The 17,206-nt window shown below is 39.0% G+C and overlaps 1 protein-coding gene across 1 annotated transcript in view; it reads left to right on the plus strand.

Moving 5' to 3' along the window:
• LOC111583864 (polypeptide N-acetylgalactosaminyltransferase 10-like) overlaps positions 1-17,206 on the plus strand; it is a 138,603-nt gene that overhangs the window by 53,732 nt on the left and 67,665 nt on the right. Inside the window, exon 4 of the mRNA XM_055017041.1 lies at positions 7,435-7,601. Within this exon, the coding sequence (XP_054873016.1) occupies positions 7,435-7,601 (167 nt within the window). The remainder of the gene's footprint in view (positions 1-7,434; positions 7,602-17,206) is intronic.

Here is a 17,206-nt window from a genome sequence, read left to right on the forward strand (position 1 = left end):
TGGCAGATGTTTGGTTTCTTAAAGCGTCTCTTGAAGGTTACCGTCATCCACTGCTGCCCTTATTCAATATCATTACTTCTCTTATTAATATTCCTCCTCATGAATCTTTGCAATATTATTACCATCTGGACAATCAGAACCAGCACTTGTGCAGATTGGTTTAGTATTTTCTTTTATTTTTCTTCTGATATTTCTGAAATGTTTGCTCTTCAGCCTTTGTTGCTGCATCGATGTAAATGTTCCCCACTGAGGGATTAATTAAGACTTATCTGATCTTCGATGGTTTGTTTTCTTGTAGGACTTTAAGACGAGGTCATTAAGGGTCTCAGAAGTCTTTGTCATGGTGCCCGGTGCTAGCTGAACTCCCACAATGCTCTCTGCTCACCAATGCTAAACAAACCACAGTCAAAGTGATGCCTCCTCTGGTCTCTACAGTAAATATTTCAGTATTTCACATTATTTCAAATAGAAGTAGAACCACAGCTTATTGGCTTCCTGTCTGTTCGCTACAGGAGAAATTTGGTCTTTTAAGTTTTTGTACAAGTTCTCTTATGAATGTCTACTGTTTAACTGTTTAACGAGTTTCAGCTGCCAGCGTGGGTCAAGAACCTCACCTAAGTATTTCATTTTAATGGTGTCCACTTCCTGTAAATTGCACCGGTAAAGACTTATTTATGGCACGAGGCTTTCAAGTGTTGATAAGACGTGCAGTGGATGAACTAAACGGTAACTGCTCATAAGGGACGACATAAGAAGTAAAAACTAACGTACCCGCAACGACACAGCAACAGTTTCATTGATCAGTATCAACCTGACAAACTGTTGGGGACTTTTTAACAAAGTTTTTCAACGAAGATCTGAGAGCTGAAGTTTGGATGATAGGAGCCAAAAGATGCATCAAACTGAGGCATTAAGTCTGAGTTCAAACACTCATGAGCAGCAACAGGAATTCCAAAACCACAGAGGATCACCAGTTTTTGAACTTTCCTCTGGTCCTTGAACATGATCTGACATGAAACTTAACCAGGTTTATAGTTTATTAAGAGGTTATCTAAGAAAGAGGCAGATTTTGGAGAGGAAGTGTTTGAAATCTGAAGGTAAAATGAAGAAATAATGTTTTCTATTGATGAAAGATTAGAAAGTAACTCGGTATGTTTGGTGTTTTTTCTGAAGAGGAACCTGGCGGATGGTTTGACGTGATCTTGAAAGCAAAAACATTTAAGTCTCACATTTTGACCTGATGAAATCCAAGAGCAACAGGAAAAAAAAAGAAGATGGCAACAGGAAGACATCACACAGAAACACAGTGTGAATGTTTAACTAATCAGTCTTAAAAGGAGTCTTTCTTAGCTGTGGAAAACACAGAATGGTTTAGAGACAAAATATCCAAAAGCTACGCTAACCCTAACCCTTTTATTTGAGAATCAGTTTGGTCATCAGGGGGGTGGGACAAGACAAAAATGACATTTTAGGAGGAACTCCAGACTTGATATTTTAAAAATATTTTCAAACATTCTTTTCTCCTAGATTTTTAGTTTTGGTCTCAGGACAAGAACATTTACACTTGGTCTGCAGGTTTTAATATTTTTTATGTGAATTATTTGAGATTTGATGAGTGGGACGTAAAATGTCCTCCAGTTCTGCATAAATTCCTCTTTTTTCCTTCGTTGTTGAGCGTTGACGGCGGCCAACGGCACAGGTCGTCTCTGCCAGAGCTCCATTTCTAGCGTGTTGTTTACACCTTGGTTTTGCAGGCTGCTTCTGTCCCAGCTCATTACAGGAAGCGCCGTTAGGAACAGTTGTTCTAATTATCGACCTGCCCGGCAGATTCACAGGAGACGTGTAGCGTTACGCCATGCAACCACCATGTTGTCCACAGCAATTATCAGTGTCACCGACATCCACGTCTGTGAACAAAGTGTGAACGAGAAGACGAGAGCCGAAGCAGCTTCTATTGTGGCTGGTGGGCAGGCATCACGTTTTAATGAGGAAGGTTGTTCCACAGAAGTCTAAAACCCATTCACGAATTGTTTTGATGGGTTCATTTTGCTAACCTGTGGCAGTGGAAGGTCATTCAGATCTCCTCAAGAGCATGAATGTAATTAGGGGCTTTGAAAACGCCTTAAGGGCAACATCTGGCCTCAACTGTGGTACAAACATTCAGAAAGTTTAGTAAAAGTCTTGAATCAGGTCGGTAGACTTTATGTCACAGTTAATTTTTACCTTCCTTACATTGAGGTGGGAAATTTTATTTGGTGTAAAAGTTGTTAGGATTCAGCCTCTGAAGTAAAGGTCTTTCAGTGTATCTACACTACCGTTCAAAGGTTTGGGATCATGTAGAAATGTCCTCATTTTTGAAAGAAAAGCATTTTTTTTTCAATGAAGTTAACATTAAATGAATGATAAATCCAGTGTAGACATTGTTAATGTGGTAAATGACTATTCTAGCTGAAAACGGCTGATTTTTAATGGAATATCTCCATAGAGGTACAGAGGAACATTTCCAGCAACCATCACTCCTGTGTTCTAATGCTACATTGTGTTAGCTAATGGTGTTGAAAGGCTCATTGATGATTAGAAAACCCTTGTGCAGTTATGTTAGCACATGGATAAAAGTGGGAGTTTTCATGGAAAACATGGAATTGTCTGGGTGATCCCAAACTTTTGAATGGTTCAATGAATGCTGCTCATAACTTAACTGATTAAAAACAAATTAACCAATGAGGCAGAAGAAGAAGGTCGTGCATGTCAGGATATGTACTGCAAATCAGCTGCATTACCAGGTTGTTCCACCAGGTGGAGCCTCTTACTGTTTAATACCGTAGAGACCAGAGGAGGTGTCACTTTCTCTATACAGGGAGTCCTTGACTTAGTTTGGACTTCCATTCCTGCGGTGTGATGTAAGTCAATTTTCGATTTCCGTTGAAAATGTAACCAAAGCCGTCACCTGCATCACGATATCGATTAGTTTAGATATTTGTACAACTACAGTAATGACAAACAGTCACTAACCCACAATGACACACGACTTGGTAGGAAAATACCAGCAAAAATGTATACTGTAAATCTGACTTCGCTTGGGATCCGTAATGAAGTTAATGAATGTAGCATAATCCAGTGTGGTGGCAAATGTAAACAAAGCCGTCTTATAGCGCCACCTGACTACTGTACATGCAGTATTCACCCACTGCACTCGCCACGTGACGACATATTCATCCGCTCTGCTCATCAAGTAGTTCCACTGAACCAGTTCCGATGAAACGATGTAAGTCGAGGACATCGTAAACCGAAGACCTCCTGTAGTTTGTTTAGCATTTAGCATTTTGTGGGAGTTTAGCTAGCAACGGGCACCATGACAACCACCTCTGAGGTGGTTAATGACCTCTAAACAAAACTCACAGGTTCAAGATGAGCTCAGATTTCCTTGGAATGCAGCCAAAAATCTGAATACACGTTGTTCACTGTTTTTCCTTTGCGTTTACTAACATTTGTGGATTGGTTGAAAATGCTTTGAAATTTGCACGTCTAGTATGAAAATCTCAGAATTCGGGCAAAAATATTTTACAGAACTTTGTTTGGGGTCCCGAATAGGGATTTCAACAAACTGATTTTTAATGTATAATTAACTTAAAAACTGTTTTTGATTTCATTTTTCAGTGTTCTTCATCTCAAATTATTCGAATCCAGTGTTCAGGCCCTAAGGAAGTCACATTTGTACATTTCTTTTTAACTTCTATAGAAATATTAGGAGAAACGACTTATTTCTTATGTATTGGGCAGCTTTGAATGAGCTTTAAAGATGGTTCATGAGTTTAAATACGGCCTTTAGTGTTGATTTCAAACAACATAAAGACACACTGGGAAACAAAGTGTGGTTCTTAGTGGACAATAGTGCAACAGACCTGAAATGAGTAAGAACTTGTTTTGGAATACTTGTTTCTTTGATTACGGCCCTCATGTGGTTCTCTGGAGGTGCTGAGGAGGGAAACGTTCAGCTCTTATTTATCAGAATCCAGATTTGAAGGCAGATGCTGCAGGAACTGTATGGGTCTGTGGCTGCAGACAAACTGCTGGCTTCCTTCCAGCTCCTCTGACTCATTACCGAACAAAACGCTGAAAATAAACACACCAGCGACACTATAAATATCAGCTCCGGACCTGCTGACCCCATTCGTCACAGATCAGCCTCCAGCGTTCTTCCACCTGACCACAGTCTTATTCTGAACGGCCGTCGCATTCATGAGGAGAGAAGCTTCCAGATTCAGAGGTCTCTTTCCATCAGATTCATAAAAACCTCCTCTGTCCTCCGACCTTGGAGGTTTCTGTCATCAGACATGTTTTCTGCTGCGTCTGAGACAGGAAGTCCTTTGTGTGTTCAACTTTGTCGACTCAAGGAACGTTAGAAACAGCAAATTAGTAAGAACTTGAGTCAAAAAGAGTTCGAGATCGATGTTCTTTGTGCACAAATGTGCAAAACCTTTCAGGTTTGATGATAAAATACGATTAGATCAGCCTCTTTTGGTTCGTTCCTTCCTCCGTTCCGACCTTCCTTCCTTCCTTCGTTCCTTCCTTCATTCCTTCGTTCGTTCCTTCCTTTGTTCTTTCCTTCCTTCCCTTCGCTGGCGTCCCCACGTGACGTTGAGGCGTCCCGTCGTGACGTTGAGGCGTCCCGACTTGACGTTGAGGCGTCCCGACGTGACGTTTCTGGCGTCCCGACGTGACGTTGAGGCGTCCCCACGTGACGTTGAGGCCTCCCGACGTGACGTTTCTGGCGTCCCGACGTGACGTTGAGGCGTCCCCACGTGACGTTGAGGCGTCCCCACGTGACGTTGAGGCGTCCCCACGTGACGTTCAGGCGTCCCGACGTGACGTTCAGGCGTCCCGACATGACGTTCAGGCGTCCCGACGTGACGTTGAGGCTTCCCGACGTGACGTTGAGGCGTCCCGACGTGACGTTGAGGCGTCCCCACGTGACGTTGAGGCGTCCCCACGTGACGTTGAGGCGTCCCCACGTGACGTTGAGGCGTCCCCACGTGACGTTGAGGCGTCCCCACGTGACGTTCAGGCGTCCCGACATGACGTTCAGGCGTCCCGACGTGACGTTGAGGCTTCCCGACGTGACGTTGAGGCGTCCCGACGTGACGTTGAGGCGTCCCGACGTGACGTTCAGGCGTCCCGACGTGACGTTCAGGCGTCCCGACGTGACGTTCAGGCGTCCCGACGTGACGCTGAGGCTTCCCGACGTGACGTTGAGGATTCCCGACATGACGTTCAGGCGTCCCGACGTGACGTTCAGGCGTCCCGACGTGACGTTCAGGCGTCCCGACGTGACGTTGAGGATTCCCGACGTGACGTTCAGGCGTCCCGACGTGACGTTGAGGCGTCCCGACGTGACGTTGAGGCGTCCCGACGTGACGTTGAGGCGTCCCGACGTGACGTTCAGGCGTCCCGACGTGACGTTCAGGCGTCCCGACGTGACGTTCAGGCGTCCCGACGTGACGTTCAGGCGTCCCGACGTGACGTTCAGGCGTCCCGACGTGACGTTCAGGCGTCCTGACATCCAGAGCCACTCAGAGATAATTACGTCTCTGCAGATTCTCCTGCTGATCTCTCAGAAGCAGAAGGAGGCCCGGAGGCCAGCAGGTGGTTCGCTTCATTACGTCTTATTAAAAGAGCAGCTCATTGTTCAGGTCGGCAGCACAGCCGGCTAAAGGGCTTCTTCCCTGCTGTCGGTTGGCATTTAAAGCCCTGAAACAATAACCAGAAACCAGAAACCACAGAGAAAAAGTCTCTGCATACAGGAAGAGGGAAGATTTAGGCTTTTATTCTGAAAAGAAAGCAGCCAAACCCAGATGAATGTGAAGTTTATCTGAAGAAAACACAGCAGAATAAACAGCTATTGTCAGCTAACACAATGATTTATTATCATTATTCTGATTTATGGTGTACGTACAAACCTGCTGAACACGTTAAACACACACCTGCTACTGTTTTATTATTATTATTATTATTATTATTATTATTATTATTATTATTATTATTATTATTATTATTATTACACAACAAAGATATCAAATACAGAGGTTTTCTAAAGCAAACACGTCTGTTATTGGCATACAGTAACGCTGCAACATTCAGTTTAGCAAAAATAATTCAGGAAATTTAAGTTTAAATAAGTTGAATGTCTGTATTTGGAAAGAACTAATCACGCTGTAGTAGCAGACAGAAAATTAGCTTCATCTTTTCTGTAGCTGAAATATTTCCAAATTACTAATGTTTGGGGGGGGGGTTTGTAACCAAAATGAGTTTCTTTCCTTCTGATGTAAATAAATCAAATAAAAACTCCAGATTCCTTAAATCCATTCTGTCAGATGGAATTATTTTGGATTTCAGTCATACAAAATGAGACAAAAAACCAAAAAGATTGCAAATGACAAAAAATGAAACAAAACAAGAAGAGATTGGAAATGATAAAAAAAAATATTGAAAATGATGAAAAAAATAGACAAGAAAATGCAGAGATTGAAAATATTCAAAACAACAAAATATACAAGAGTGACAGTTAAAATAAATTAATAATAAATAAATAAATACATTTGAATCAAATAAAATAAGATAAATTTACAATAAATTAAGTGAAATAAAAATAAAAAATGAAAATAAAGTGAAATAAGATGGCAATATCTAAAGTATAATATAGAAAAAAAATAAACAGAATATACAAGATTGACAATATATTCTTTTTTTATTTATTCAATAAATGGGTAATCAATATGACAACACAAAATATTAGGGTATGAAGTGAAAAATAAAATTAAATTAAATAACATTAAATTAAAATAAAATAAGATAAAATGAAAATTATGTGAAATAAGACAGAAATATATAAAATGTAAGAGAAAAAAAAATTACAGAATTTGTGACAGTATTTTATATATTTATTTAATAAAAGGGTAAACAATAAGACAACAAGAGATATTGGAGTATAAAGACAACGTAAAATAAAACGCTGTAAAATAAAATGAAAATAAAGTATAATAAAACAGAAATATCTAAAATATAATATAGTATAAATCTCCAGAATATTCCACAGTGATACAGAAATGTGCAAATTTAAACTGTGCACGGCTGTTATACAATTAGTTTGATTTATTCGTTTATTTTATTAAACCATCGTCCGGTTCTGTTGGTCCAACAGCTGTTGAGATGCAATTTTCTCTACTTCCTGTTCTGACTTTCTGCTTTGTTGTTATGTTTTTTTTTGTGCAGCTGTAAAACGTTTTATTGTGTTTTATAAAGGACCTTTTTCATACTGAAGGTGTTCTGTGTGTAAACAGAAGTTCTGATCGAGATGTTTCCTCTAAAATGCTTGAACACTTTTCTCTACTTCCTGTTCTGACTTTCTGCTTTGTTGTCGTGTTTTTTTTTGTGCAGCTGTAAACAGAAGTTGTACTCAGAGAAGCTTCCCAACACCAGCATCATCATCCCGTTCCACAACGAAGGCTGGTCGTCGCTGCTCCGGACCGTCCACAGCATCCTGAACCGCTCGCCTCCACAGCTCATCGCCGAGGTCATCCTGGTGGACGACTTCAGCGACAAAGGTTCAGTAGAATCTCCTTCAGCTGCCGCTCAAACCAACCTCCCAGCTGATTGTTTGTCTTGTTGACTTGTTGACTCACCAATAACGAAACAAAAGCTTCAGCCGTGAGTTTCAGAGCAGCGGATCATTTTCTACACGTCCAAATGTTGGCTTCATGCAACTGAAGTTTATTCTGGAAACCCTGGTAAATAAACAGCTTTGTTAAATCTGCAGGTTTGTCTAAAAGCAGGAATGTTGCTGCTGGTAGCTAAACTTTAGGTTCAGGAAATGAACCCTCTGAACCCCAAAACCAACCAGCAGGTTTGAAAAAAATCATCAAATTTAGACTAATTATCAGGACTAGAACTGTAAACACAGAAAAAATCACAGATTTTAAAACCTTCCAACGATCTGTGAACTCATCATGTGTGAAGTAGAAGATCAGTAGGAAAATAAATGACATCTAAGTTAAAAAAAAAAAAAAAAACATCATTTCTCGGAAAATAGTTTATTCTACATGTGTGACTTAAAAATTTGCCAAAAATAAATGGTTTCCTCGGCGATATTTGCTGATATTTTCATCTTTTTTTAAAACATTTTTTTATCCTGTTTTGGCTCCGTTGCTGTTATTCTACACAGAAGACATTTTATTCTTTACATTGTTTCTTAACAGTTTTTAATGTCCAGAAACTGTCATTTATTATATATATATATATATATATATATATATATATATATATATATATATATATATATATATATATATATATATATATATATATATATATATATATATATATTCATAAATTATGTCCACATAAAAACCTGTATTTCCACAAATAGTATTGGAATCTACTGAAAACATCCTTGTTTTTATGGCTAGAAACTGTAATTTCTTATATATGTATGTATATGCTTCCCCTCTTTGGTGGACTTACAGATAATAAGTAGTTTTGAAATATACTGAAAGATCCTTTTTTTTTTTTTTTTTTTTAAAAAGATATTTACAGATATTTAAATATCCGGAAACGGTAATTTCTTATATGTATTTTCCTTTTTTGGTTAAATTACAGATAAAATCAAATGTAAACAAAAACAGTCCAAAAGTGTAAATAGTTTCCACATAAAAAGGGAAATCTACTGAAAGTATACTTATTTTTTTGAAGATATTTGCAGACATTTTTTTTGTCTAGAAACTGTCATTTCTTATATAGTTTTTCCCTTCTTTTGTTAAATTCCAGATAATAACAAATAAAATCACAAAAAATGCAACAAAACCCCCCAAAAAACAAAACAAAAAAAAAAAACAGGCCAAATCTGTAAATAATGTCTGCATCGAAATCAGTATTTTATAAATAGTATTGGAATCTACTGAATATATATTATATATATTATAATATTAATATTTGCTGATATTTTCATCATTTTTTAAACAATTTTTAAAATATTTTTTAAATATATTTTTATAATACTATTACAGTTTCAGAAGCTACTTGGGGTTCAGAGGGTTCAAATCAACGTATCATTCAGATTATTGTCAGGAGAAGCGTTTCTTGCTCCTCTGGTCGTTAGAAATGGAAGTTTTCATCCCTCTAGGAGTCTTTTTGAATCCGATTTTTCCTTCTGTGAGTGGTTTTTTCCTCCCGGTGCTGCTCTGACCTGCCATCAGACGGCGATGATGAGGTCAGCGCCGCCATAAACGGGTTTCTGCCGCCACCAGCAGCTTAATCAGGTCCAAACTCTGGAAGTTGAGGCTCTGTTCTGAACTATAGCTTCATAAATCAGGGGACAAGTGTGGAGTTATCAGCCCAGATCTTCATCACAAACCTGCTGCATCACTTCCTGCTCACCGTCCCGTTTCCTTACATATTAAATAATACAGAGGAGCAGGAATGATGCTGCTGCTGCTGCTGCTGCTGCTGCTTGTTTTTGGGTTTAAGCCGCTCATCTGTTGCATTAATCGACGATGTTTTGTGTTTTCTGAGGTGCTAATTAGCAGCCGGTCTGTGTGAGGGGTAATTATAGCCTCCCTCTCTGGGTTTAAAGTCATAATTACTGCAACTGTTGGAGGAAAGCCGAGGATCTCTGCGTTTGTGTGTCGTTGAGGGTGAAAACTCCATTCTGTTGCTGTTGATGTTGTGAGTGTTTGGAGGATCGTCAGACTCCATGCACAGGTCGGCTGGTTTTTATCACATAAAGTCTCTCTTTATTTATTCCCTGCAGCTTTCTGCATCCTCTCAGAAGTTTTATTTGCTCTTTTTGTTCAGGTTCCGCTGTCAGAAGTGGCTCGAATGTGAAACTAAAGACGAGAAAGTGTCTTTAAGATGCTGGAAAAGTTTGTTGATCTGTTCAGGTCGGTTCTGGAAAAAAGCTGCTTTATTGCTCTGAAGACGTTTGATTCTGAGGCTGCACCCTAATGCAAAAAAACACACATGACATTTAGTTTTTTCTGCTGGAAATATTGCAGCAAGATAAATACCAGCTGAGCAAACATGAGGTGGTTTAAGATATGAGTTTCAGGATGCAGTTTGCTGCTCTACAGACTCTCACTTCTGATCGTCTGGGAAATGTTTGGCGACTTTCCAGCTGTTGCTCCTCATTAATGAAGCAGAGAGAGACGCTAACAGTGAGCTCTGCTGTCCGGCTGAACCGCAGGATTACATTAGATTCAACTTTACTGTCGTTGTGCAGAGTAGGAGACGACAAAGAGCAGTTTAGCGTCGGAGCAGCAGCAGTAAAGTGCTTTAAATATACAGAATGTTGGAGCATAAAGTGCTGTTTAGCAGGGCTCCACTGATCAGGATTTATTGAGTGATGCCGATGCTGATTCCGAAATTTGGCAGAAAAAAATACCGATAATTGATTAATAGGCCGATTAATTTAGAAAATATGTGATGAATAAAACTTACAACCAGAGGTGGGTAGAGTAGCCAAAAATTATACTCAAGTAAGAGTAACGTTACTTCAAAATAATATCACTCAAGTAGACGTAAAAAGTAGTCATCCAAAAAATTACTCAAGTAAGGGTGAAAAAAACTACTCAAGTACTGAGTAACTGTTTGATTGTAATGTCCGATTTATTTTTTAGAAATGATGTGATCAGACACACAAAAATGTAAAATCATTTGCAGATTCTGGTATTTCCAAATAATAAAATAAAAAATAAACATCTTTACAAAATGACAAGTTAAGACACAAGAAACACAAATTTCCAGATCTCAGTTTTTCACAACATAAAGCTTTAGAAACAAACATCTGTAATAAGGTACGTGTCACTCATCATGACACATGCTAAAGAGAATTAAGGTGAAACGGGAGACATGTTGATTCCTGGTTAATTTCACAGCATCATTATGAACTTAGCTGTCGGCTCCGCCCACTCCTGTAATGTTCCTGGCTGTAGATCACTCTTGTATGTTCCTGAGAAGACAGCGGTGAGGACTGAGGAATGAATGGAGTCAGAGCTCCATGTATTCAACAAATCAATCAAAGTTTATTTCTGTAGCCCTTTCCAACAGCCCAACAGATGACCAAAACGCTTCACAGTGAAAGCAAGAGAATGACTTAAAAACAATACAGTAACTTAAAGCAGGACAAAGAGTCACACTCACACCTACGGGCAAATTTAGAATAATCAATTAACCTCAGCACATTTTTGGACTGTGGGCGGAAACCGGAGGAAACCCACGCATGCACAGCTAGAACATGCAAACTCCTGCAAGGCGGAAGTCCTAACCACCACACCACTGTGCAGCCCGTAAGATATAGAATGAGACAATTAAAATTAACAGTAATAAAACAGCACTAAAATATACATCTAAAAGAAATAGAAGTAGTAAGATGTCACCATGCTGCTGGGTATTAAAAGCCATTTTAAACAGGAAGGTTTTGAGTTGTGATTTAAACAGACCCAGGTCAGTGATGGTGGAGCTTGTTCCAGAGCCTGGGTTCTACAGAGAACACCCGCTCAGCCCAATGTTTGTATTCAGACCTGGGTACTTCAAGCAGCCGCTGACTGGAAGACCTCAGAGCTCTTTTTTGGTCCCGTAAAGTTAAAATCTCTGATAAATAAAGTGGAACAAGACCGTTAAGAACTTTAAAAACAAACTATAAAAGTTTAAAAGGAATTCTGGACTGGACTGGAAGCCAGTGGAGAGTAAAGGACTGGGGTGATGAGCTCACGTCTGTTGGTGTCTGTTAAAAGATGCTGCAGCATTTTGCATGCGTTGCAGGCGTCTGACAGATGACTGGGAGATGCTGATGTAAAGTGCACTGCAGTAGTCCAGTCTTGAACTGATAAAAGCAGGAATGGCTTTTTCAAGGTCGGCGCGGTTTAAGAAAGACTTGACTTTGGCTAAAAAGGGCAATTGAAAGAAACTTGCTCTGATGACAGTGTCAATTTGTTTGTTAAATTTCAAGTCTCTGTCAAATATCACCCCAAGATTCTTGACCGCAGGACTCAAAGTCATTGAACCAAAACTTGATCCATCAGTACCTACAAACAGCGCAACTCCAACACTGAACAGCATTTAATGTTTTATGAGAAACTAAGAATATATCGACGTTTAATCGACAAAACTCCGGCCGATGACGATTATTTTGAAAAGGGCTATAATTGACCGATTTATCCAGGCAGCTGATAAATCAGTTGGGCCCTACTGTGAACACAATCAAATATGAATATATAGATGCAAATACAATTTTAGATAGAAAATCTAGATGTTCAGGAAGAGAAACTAGCTGTATGAGCAGAATAAACAGCAGGAAGTCGACTACAGCTGGTGATTTTTCCACTTGTGACTTGTTTCTTGCATGTAATCGACCAATACGGCTCACTAAAGAACACTGACGTAGGAAAATAATTTTTTGTGGGCAGATGTCTTCAGCAGAGCCAGGACCTCCACAGCTGTTATTTTAGAGATATTTATAATAGCCAGCTTGTTAGAAACAAGGATCTTGTTCCTCTGTATAAACCGCACCGTACGGAATAATGTTTGGATAAAATCTCACCTGTGATTGTTGCTACTTCCTCTCCCGCCCACGGATGTGCAACAGAGCCCACCATCTAGCAATATTTACATCCATATTCATCTGTTTCTCAGTGGCTCGTCAGGCTAAAGTGATGTGAATCCGCCCACGTTCACCTCCGTTCATTCAGGCTGCCTCATAGACGACATGCAAACACTGAGACCTGCTGGTTTTAAAGTCTTTCCTCCTCTTCCCTTCACGCCTCTAATCTCTTCCTTTCACTGTTTTTCTTTCTTGTCATTTCCTGACGTCTCTTATCTTCGGCAGCTTCTCGCCATCTGAACCCCGTTTCATCTCTTTGACATCTCTTCTTGTTTGTGCTTCTCTTTTCTCACCTTTGACTGAGTTTGCTGTGAGTCCATTATAGTTTCAGTTTTCTACACTTCCTAATGGAAAAGTTCTGATCCGATCGAGGTGTTTTTAACCTGAGTCTGATGCTTTGTTTATGTCTGCTGTCATGCAGGTTTTGTAAAAGCAGAGCAAGACGAAGGATGCACATTCTGAATAATTTCCTCAATCAATAATTAGCGCAGTTACCAGTCAACAATGAGCTAATCAAACGTGTTTGCATTAATGTTGTTATTTTAGTTGATAATGGACCAATGATTTCACTTGTAAACGCAGCTCTGTTACATAAACCAATGAGGGAAAAGAACAAGGAAAGAAATGGTAGTTACAAGCCTGGAGATGCTAGGGACTAGCCTAAGAAGGCCAGTTGTTAACTCTAGCATTCCAGCTGCTAGTCCAGGAATGCTACTTGCTGGCCACGGACTGCTATTACCTAGCCTTGGAATGCTTGTGACGAGCCTAGCCCAGTTGTTAGCCTATGACGGCTAATTGTTAGCCTAAAAATGCCATTTGCTAGCCTAGAAATTGTACTTACTAGTCCAGAACTGCTAGTGGCTAGTCTAGAAGTGACAGTTGTTAGCCCATTAATGCTATTTGCTGGCCGTGGACTGCTAGTGGGCAGCCTTGGAATGCTTGTGACTAGCCTAGAAGTGCCAGTTGTTAGCCTATGAAGGCTAGTTGTTAGTCTAAAAATGCCATTTGTGAGCCTAGGAATTGCAGTTACTAGTCCAGGAATGCTAGTTATTAGCCTAGTAAATGTGGAATTCCAATTGCTAGCCCAGGACTGCTAGTAGCTAGTCTTGGAATGCTTGTTAATAGCCTAGAAATGACAGTTTTTAGCTTTAGAATTCCAGTCGCTAGTCCAAGAAGGCTAGTTGCTAGCCTAGAAATTACAGTTGTTAGTCCATTAATGCTACTTGCTAGCCAAGGACTGCTAGTAGTTAGCCTTGGAATGCTTGTGACTAGCCTAGGAATGACAGTTGTTAGCCTATGAAGGCTAGTTGTCAACTTTAGAATTCCAGTTGCTAGTCCAGGAATTCTAGTTGCTAGCCTAGGAATGACAGTCGTTAGTCCATTAATGCTACTTGCTGGCCACAGACTGCTAGTAGCTAGCCTTAGAATGCCAGTTGCTAGCCCATGAAGGCTAGTTGTTAGCCTAAAAATGCCACTTGCTAGCCTAGGAATTGTAGTTGCTAGGCTTGGGATGCTGGTTTGTAGCCTGGGAACTAAGGTTGCTAGCCTAGTAATGCCAGTTGCTAGCACAGGAATGCTAGTTCCTAGTCTTAAAATGCTAGACGTCTTTGTCATGGTGCCCCTTGCTAGCTAAACCAGCAAGGATGACATTTCTGCACTCTAAAAAGTGATTTCCACCAATTAATCAACTGCAATTTTTGTAAAAGAAAGGTTCCTATTTAGTGATTTTTATAAACCTTTTTAGTTGCAAAAGGCCAACTTTACAACTCATGTTCCAAAAAAATGGTAGTAAGTACATTGCACTGCAAAACATGGAAATCCTAGTTAGAACACTTCATTTTTATAAGTAGTCCACTTTGAAAACTTGTGTTCATAAATGTGGTAATTAACACCTAAAAATTATTTTAAATACCATAAAAATACCTGTTGAACCAATTTTTTTAATGTATTAAAACGGCATAAAAACTCGTGTTCACGCTACCAGTCATTAAAAAATTAAAAACACCTTTGATTTTAGACTACAGGCTGATTCCTGTAAGTCAACATAACTTCATCAGAAGTGGCTAAAACTCCCAGATATGGATGCTAGCTGTGTTTCTGTTGATCACTGACCAACGTTTCCTTCGTCCTGCTGCCAGATGTGATATCTGAGGGTGTGATATCTGGCTGTAGCTTGGATCAGACCAACAGATCTCCTAAATCTGACTCTGGATCAGTCCGAGAAGCCGCCGGCTGTCGTCTTCCTGACCTCACTTCTGCTAATCTCTGCTCACTCGGTAAACTTTACTTAGTGGAAGACGGTCAGCGACAGTAAATGTCAGCTTTCAGCATCTGTCGCTCAATCAGAGAGCAAGTGTTGCTGCTTCTTCTCTTTTTTCTTCTGTCTTTTTTATTCCCGCTGACATTCAACAATCGTAAAGGGAGAAATCCATCACAGAAAAAAGCCGTCGGGACCCATTCTTCCTACCTCAATAAAGAATAATATGATGGAGCCGCAGCAGCTGCACCTGGATTTTGATTAAGGGAAGGATGGAAAAATAGAAAATCCGTATTTCTGCTGCTCCTGGCCTGAAATGAAACCTGTCTTCTCCGGGTAAAAGGAAATACCATACAATGAGGTGTCACAGCGGCCTGAGGTTGAGCAGCACACATGTTGTTGGCATTGTGTCAAAATAACACACAAAACCTATTTTATTTGATGCGTCACGCTCGAAAAGAACCAATAAATGGTTCATAGATTGAAAAACTACTTAGAAACATGCTAAAAAGACTGCACTAATCAATATCCTTATGTTGGCAGTGGATGACTTGTAACGTTAAAGACATTATTACGTCTGAATTTACAGTTTTCTAAAATACCTGGATCATTTTAGCATTTTCTAGCTTAGCAGCTTTTCTTTTTACTTCTTTTTCACTGATGGCAGCAGTTTAAATCCATAAAACCTTCAATAAAGCAGCTGTGAACTGGACGCTAAACAACAGACAACGTTAGCATTTAGCAGCGAAGCATCGTTTCGTCTCCTTCGGGAGTTTGTGATTCAGTGTCAGGTGGCTAATAAAGTCCATAGTCATTGTTTCTGAAGTTCAGATGCTCGTTTCATGGCGTCTGCATAGCATTAGCATTCATGCTTAGGGTTCTTCCTGCTTTCATTTGAATAATAAAGTTTGATGAAGAGTTGCATGATGAGACACGTGATGGGAGTAAAAGTGGATCAGTTGGTGACTCTATAGCTTCTTTGGTTCATTGTGCAGCTGTAGCCAGACTCTAATTTAGTAATCAGTTATTAAATTTAGCTTGTGGCTCTTTTTAGCTATGTGCTAACTCACAATAAAGAGAGGAAAGACGCCTCATCTAACACTGAACACATAAACCCAGCTATAAATCCAGTCTCACAAACGCTAAAACATAGAAAAAACTATGAAAAGATATGAGGCAATAAAATATGTTATATGTCATGTATGAAACATCCAGTGTGTAAAAATGACTTGTATTATCTATAAAACTCAAGATCAAATAAATATCGTAACTTTTGTACATTTGTTTTTACTGTTATTTGCCAGATTTTTCATGTTTTGTTAAGTTATAGATAATATCTGGTGAAAAGTGTTAATGCGAAGAAAAAAAATGTAAATAATGTTCTCATCAAAAACAAACATAGTTTTATAGATATTTAAAAATATATATAAAAAGTACATATATAAAAATATACTATTTAAATCAGCAAACATAATTTTATAGATATTTGTTGTTATTTCAAAGAGAAAAATTCTGTGAAACCTGTATTTTTACAAAAATGGACATAACACCTGAATATATCTTATATATAATGTGGAAATACAAGTTAATACAACTTATTTACTTAATAATCAGCAACTTAGTTTAATAAATTAACTTGTGTTCATAAAAACAATCACATAAAAGCTAAGAATATTAAAATGATAAAACTATAGTAGCTCATGTTCATGAATATGATACTTAGGTTCATAACACTAGAAATCTTTTGAAATAACTGGTTGGAACAAGTTAGTTTTTGTGAATAATCAACTTTAAACTTGTGCTTCAGCTGCCAATCATTAAATAATTAAAAATACTTCTGATTCTGGGGGAAAAACTAATTGTTGGTTGAACATATTTCCATTAGAAGTTTTTGTAACTCTAAAAAATGAGTGAAAATAAGTGTTTTTGTTGAGGCCAAATGTTGTTTTTTGCTGTGGCAGAACTCTCAGATTATAAATGTGTAATTAAGACCTTCACTGTTATTAAAGATCCCCAAAAGCAGACAACAGATTGTGTCAGACAAACGGCCTCCAGTGTGTTTTTCTTTTCCTTCATGTCTCGTCTTATTGCTCTTCTTCAGAGTTTCATTAAAGCCGCCGGTCGACTGGAATCCATCACGGTTTATTGACGGGATCAATCAGGAGCAGGAAGAGTCCATTCAGGAGTTTAAACACCAACATTAAACTGAGATTGTGTGTTTAGAGTCGTCTTTAATCAGTTTGTTAGTGAATCAGCGGATCTGTGACTTGTCTGATACTGGAGATAAAAATAAAAAACTC

This window comes from Amphiprion ocellaris, chromosome 14 (assembly GCF_022539595.1).
Source record: "Amphiprion ocellaris isolate individual 3 ecotype Okinawa chromosome 14, ASM2253959v1, whole genome shotgun sequence".
Lineage (NCBI taxonomy): Eukaryota > Metazoa > Chordata > Actinopteri > Pomacentridae > Amphiprion > Amphiprion ocellaris.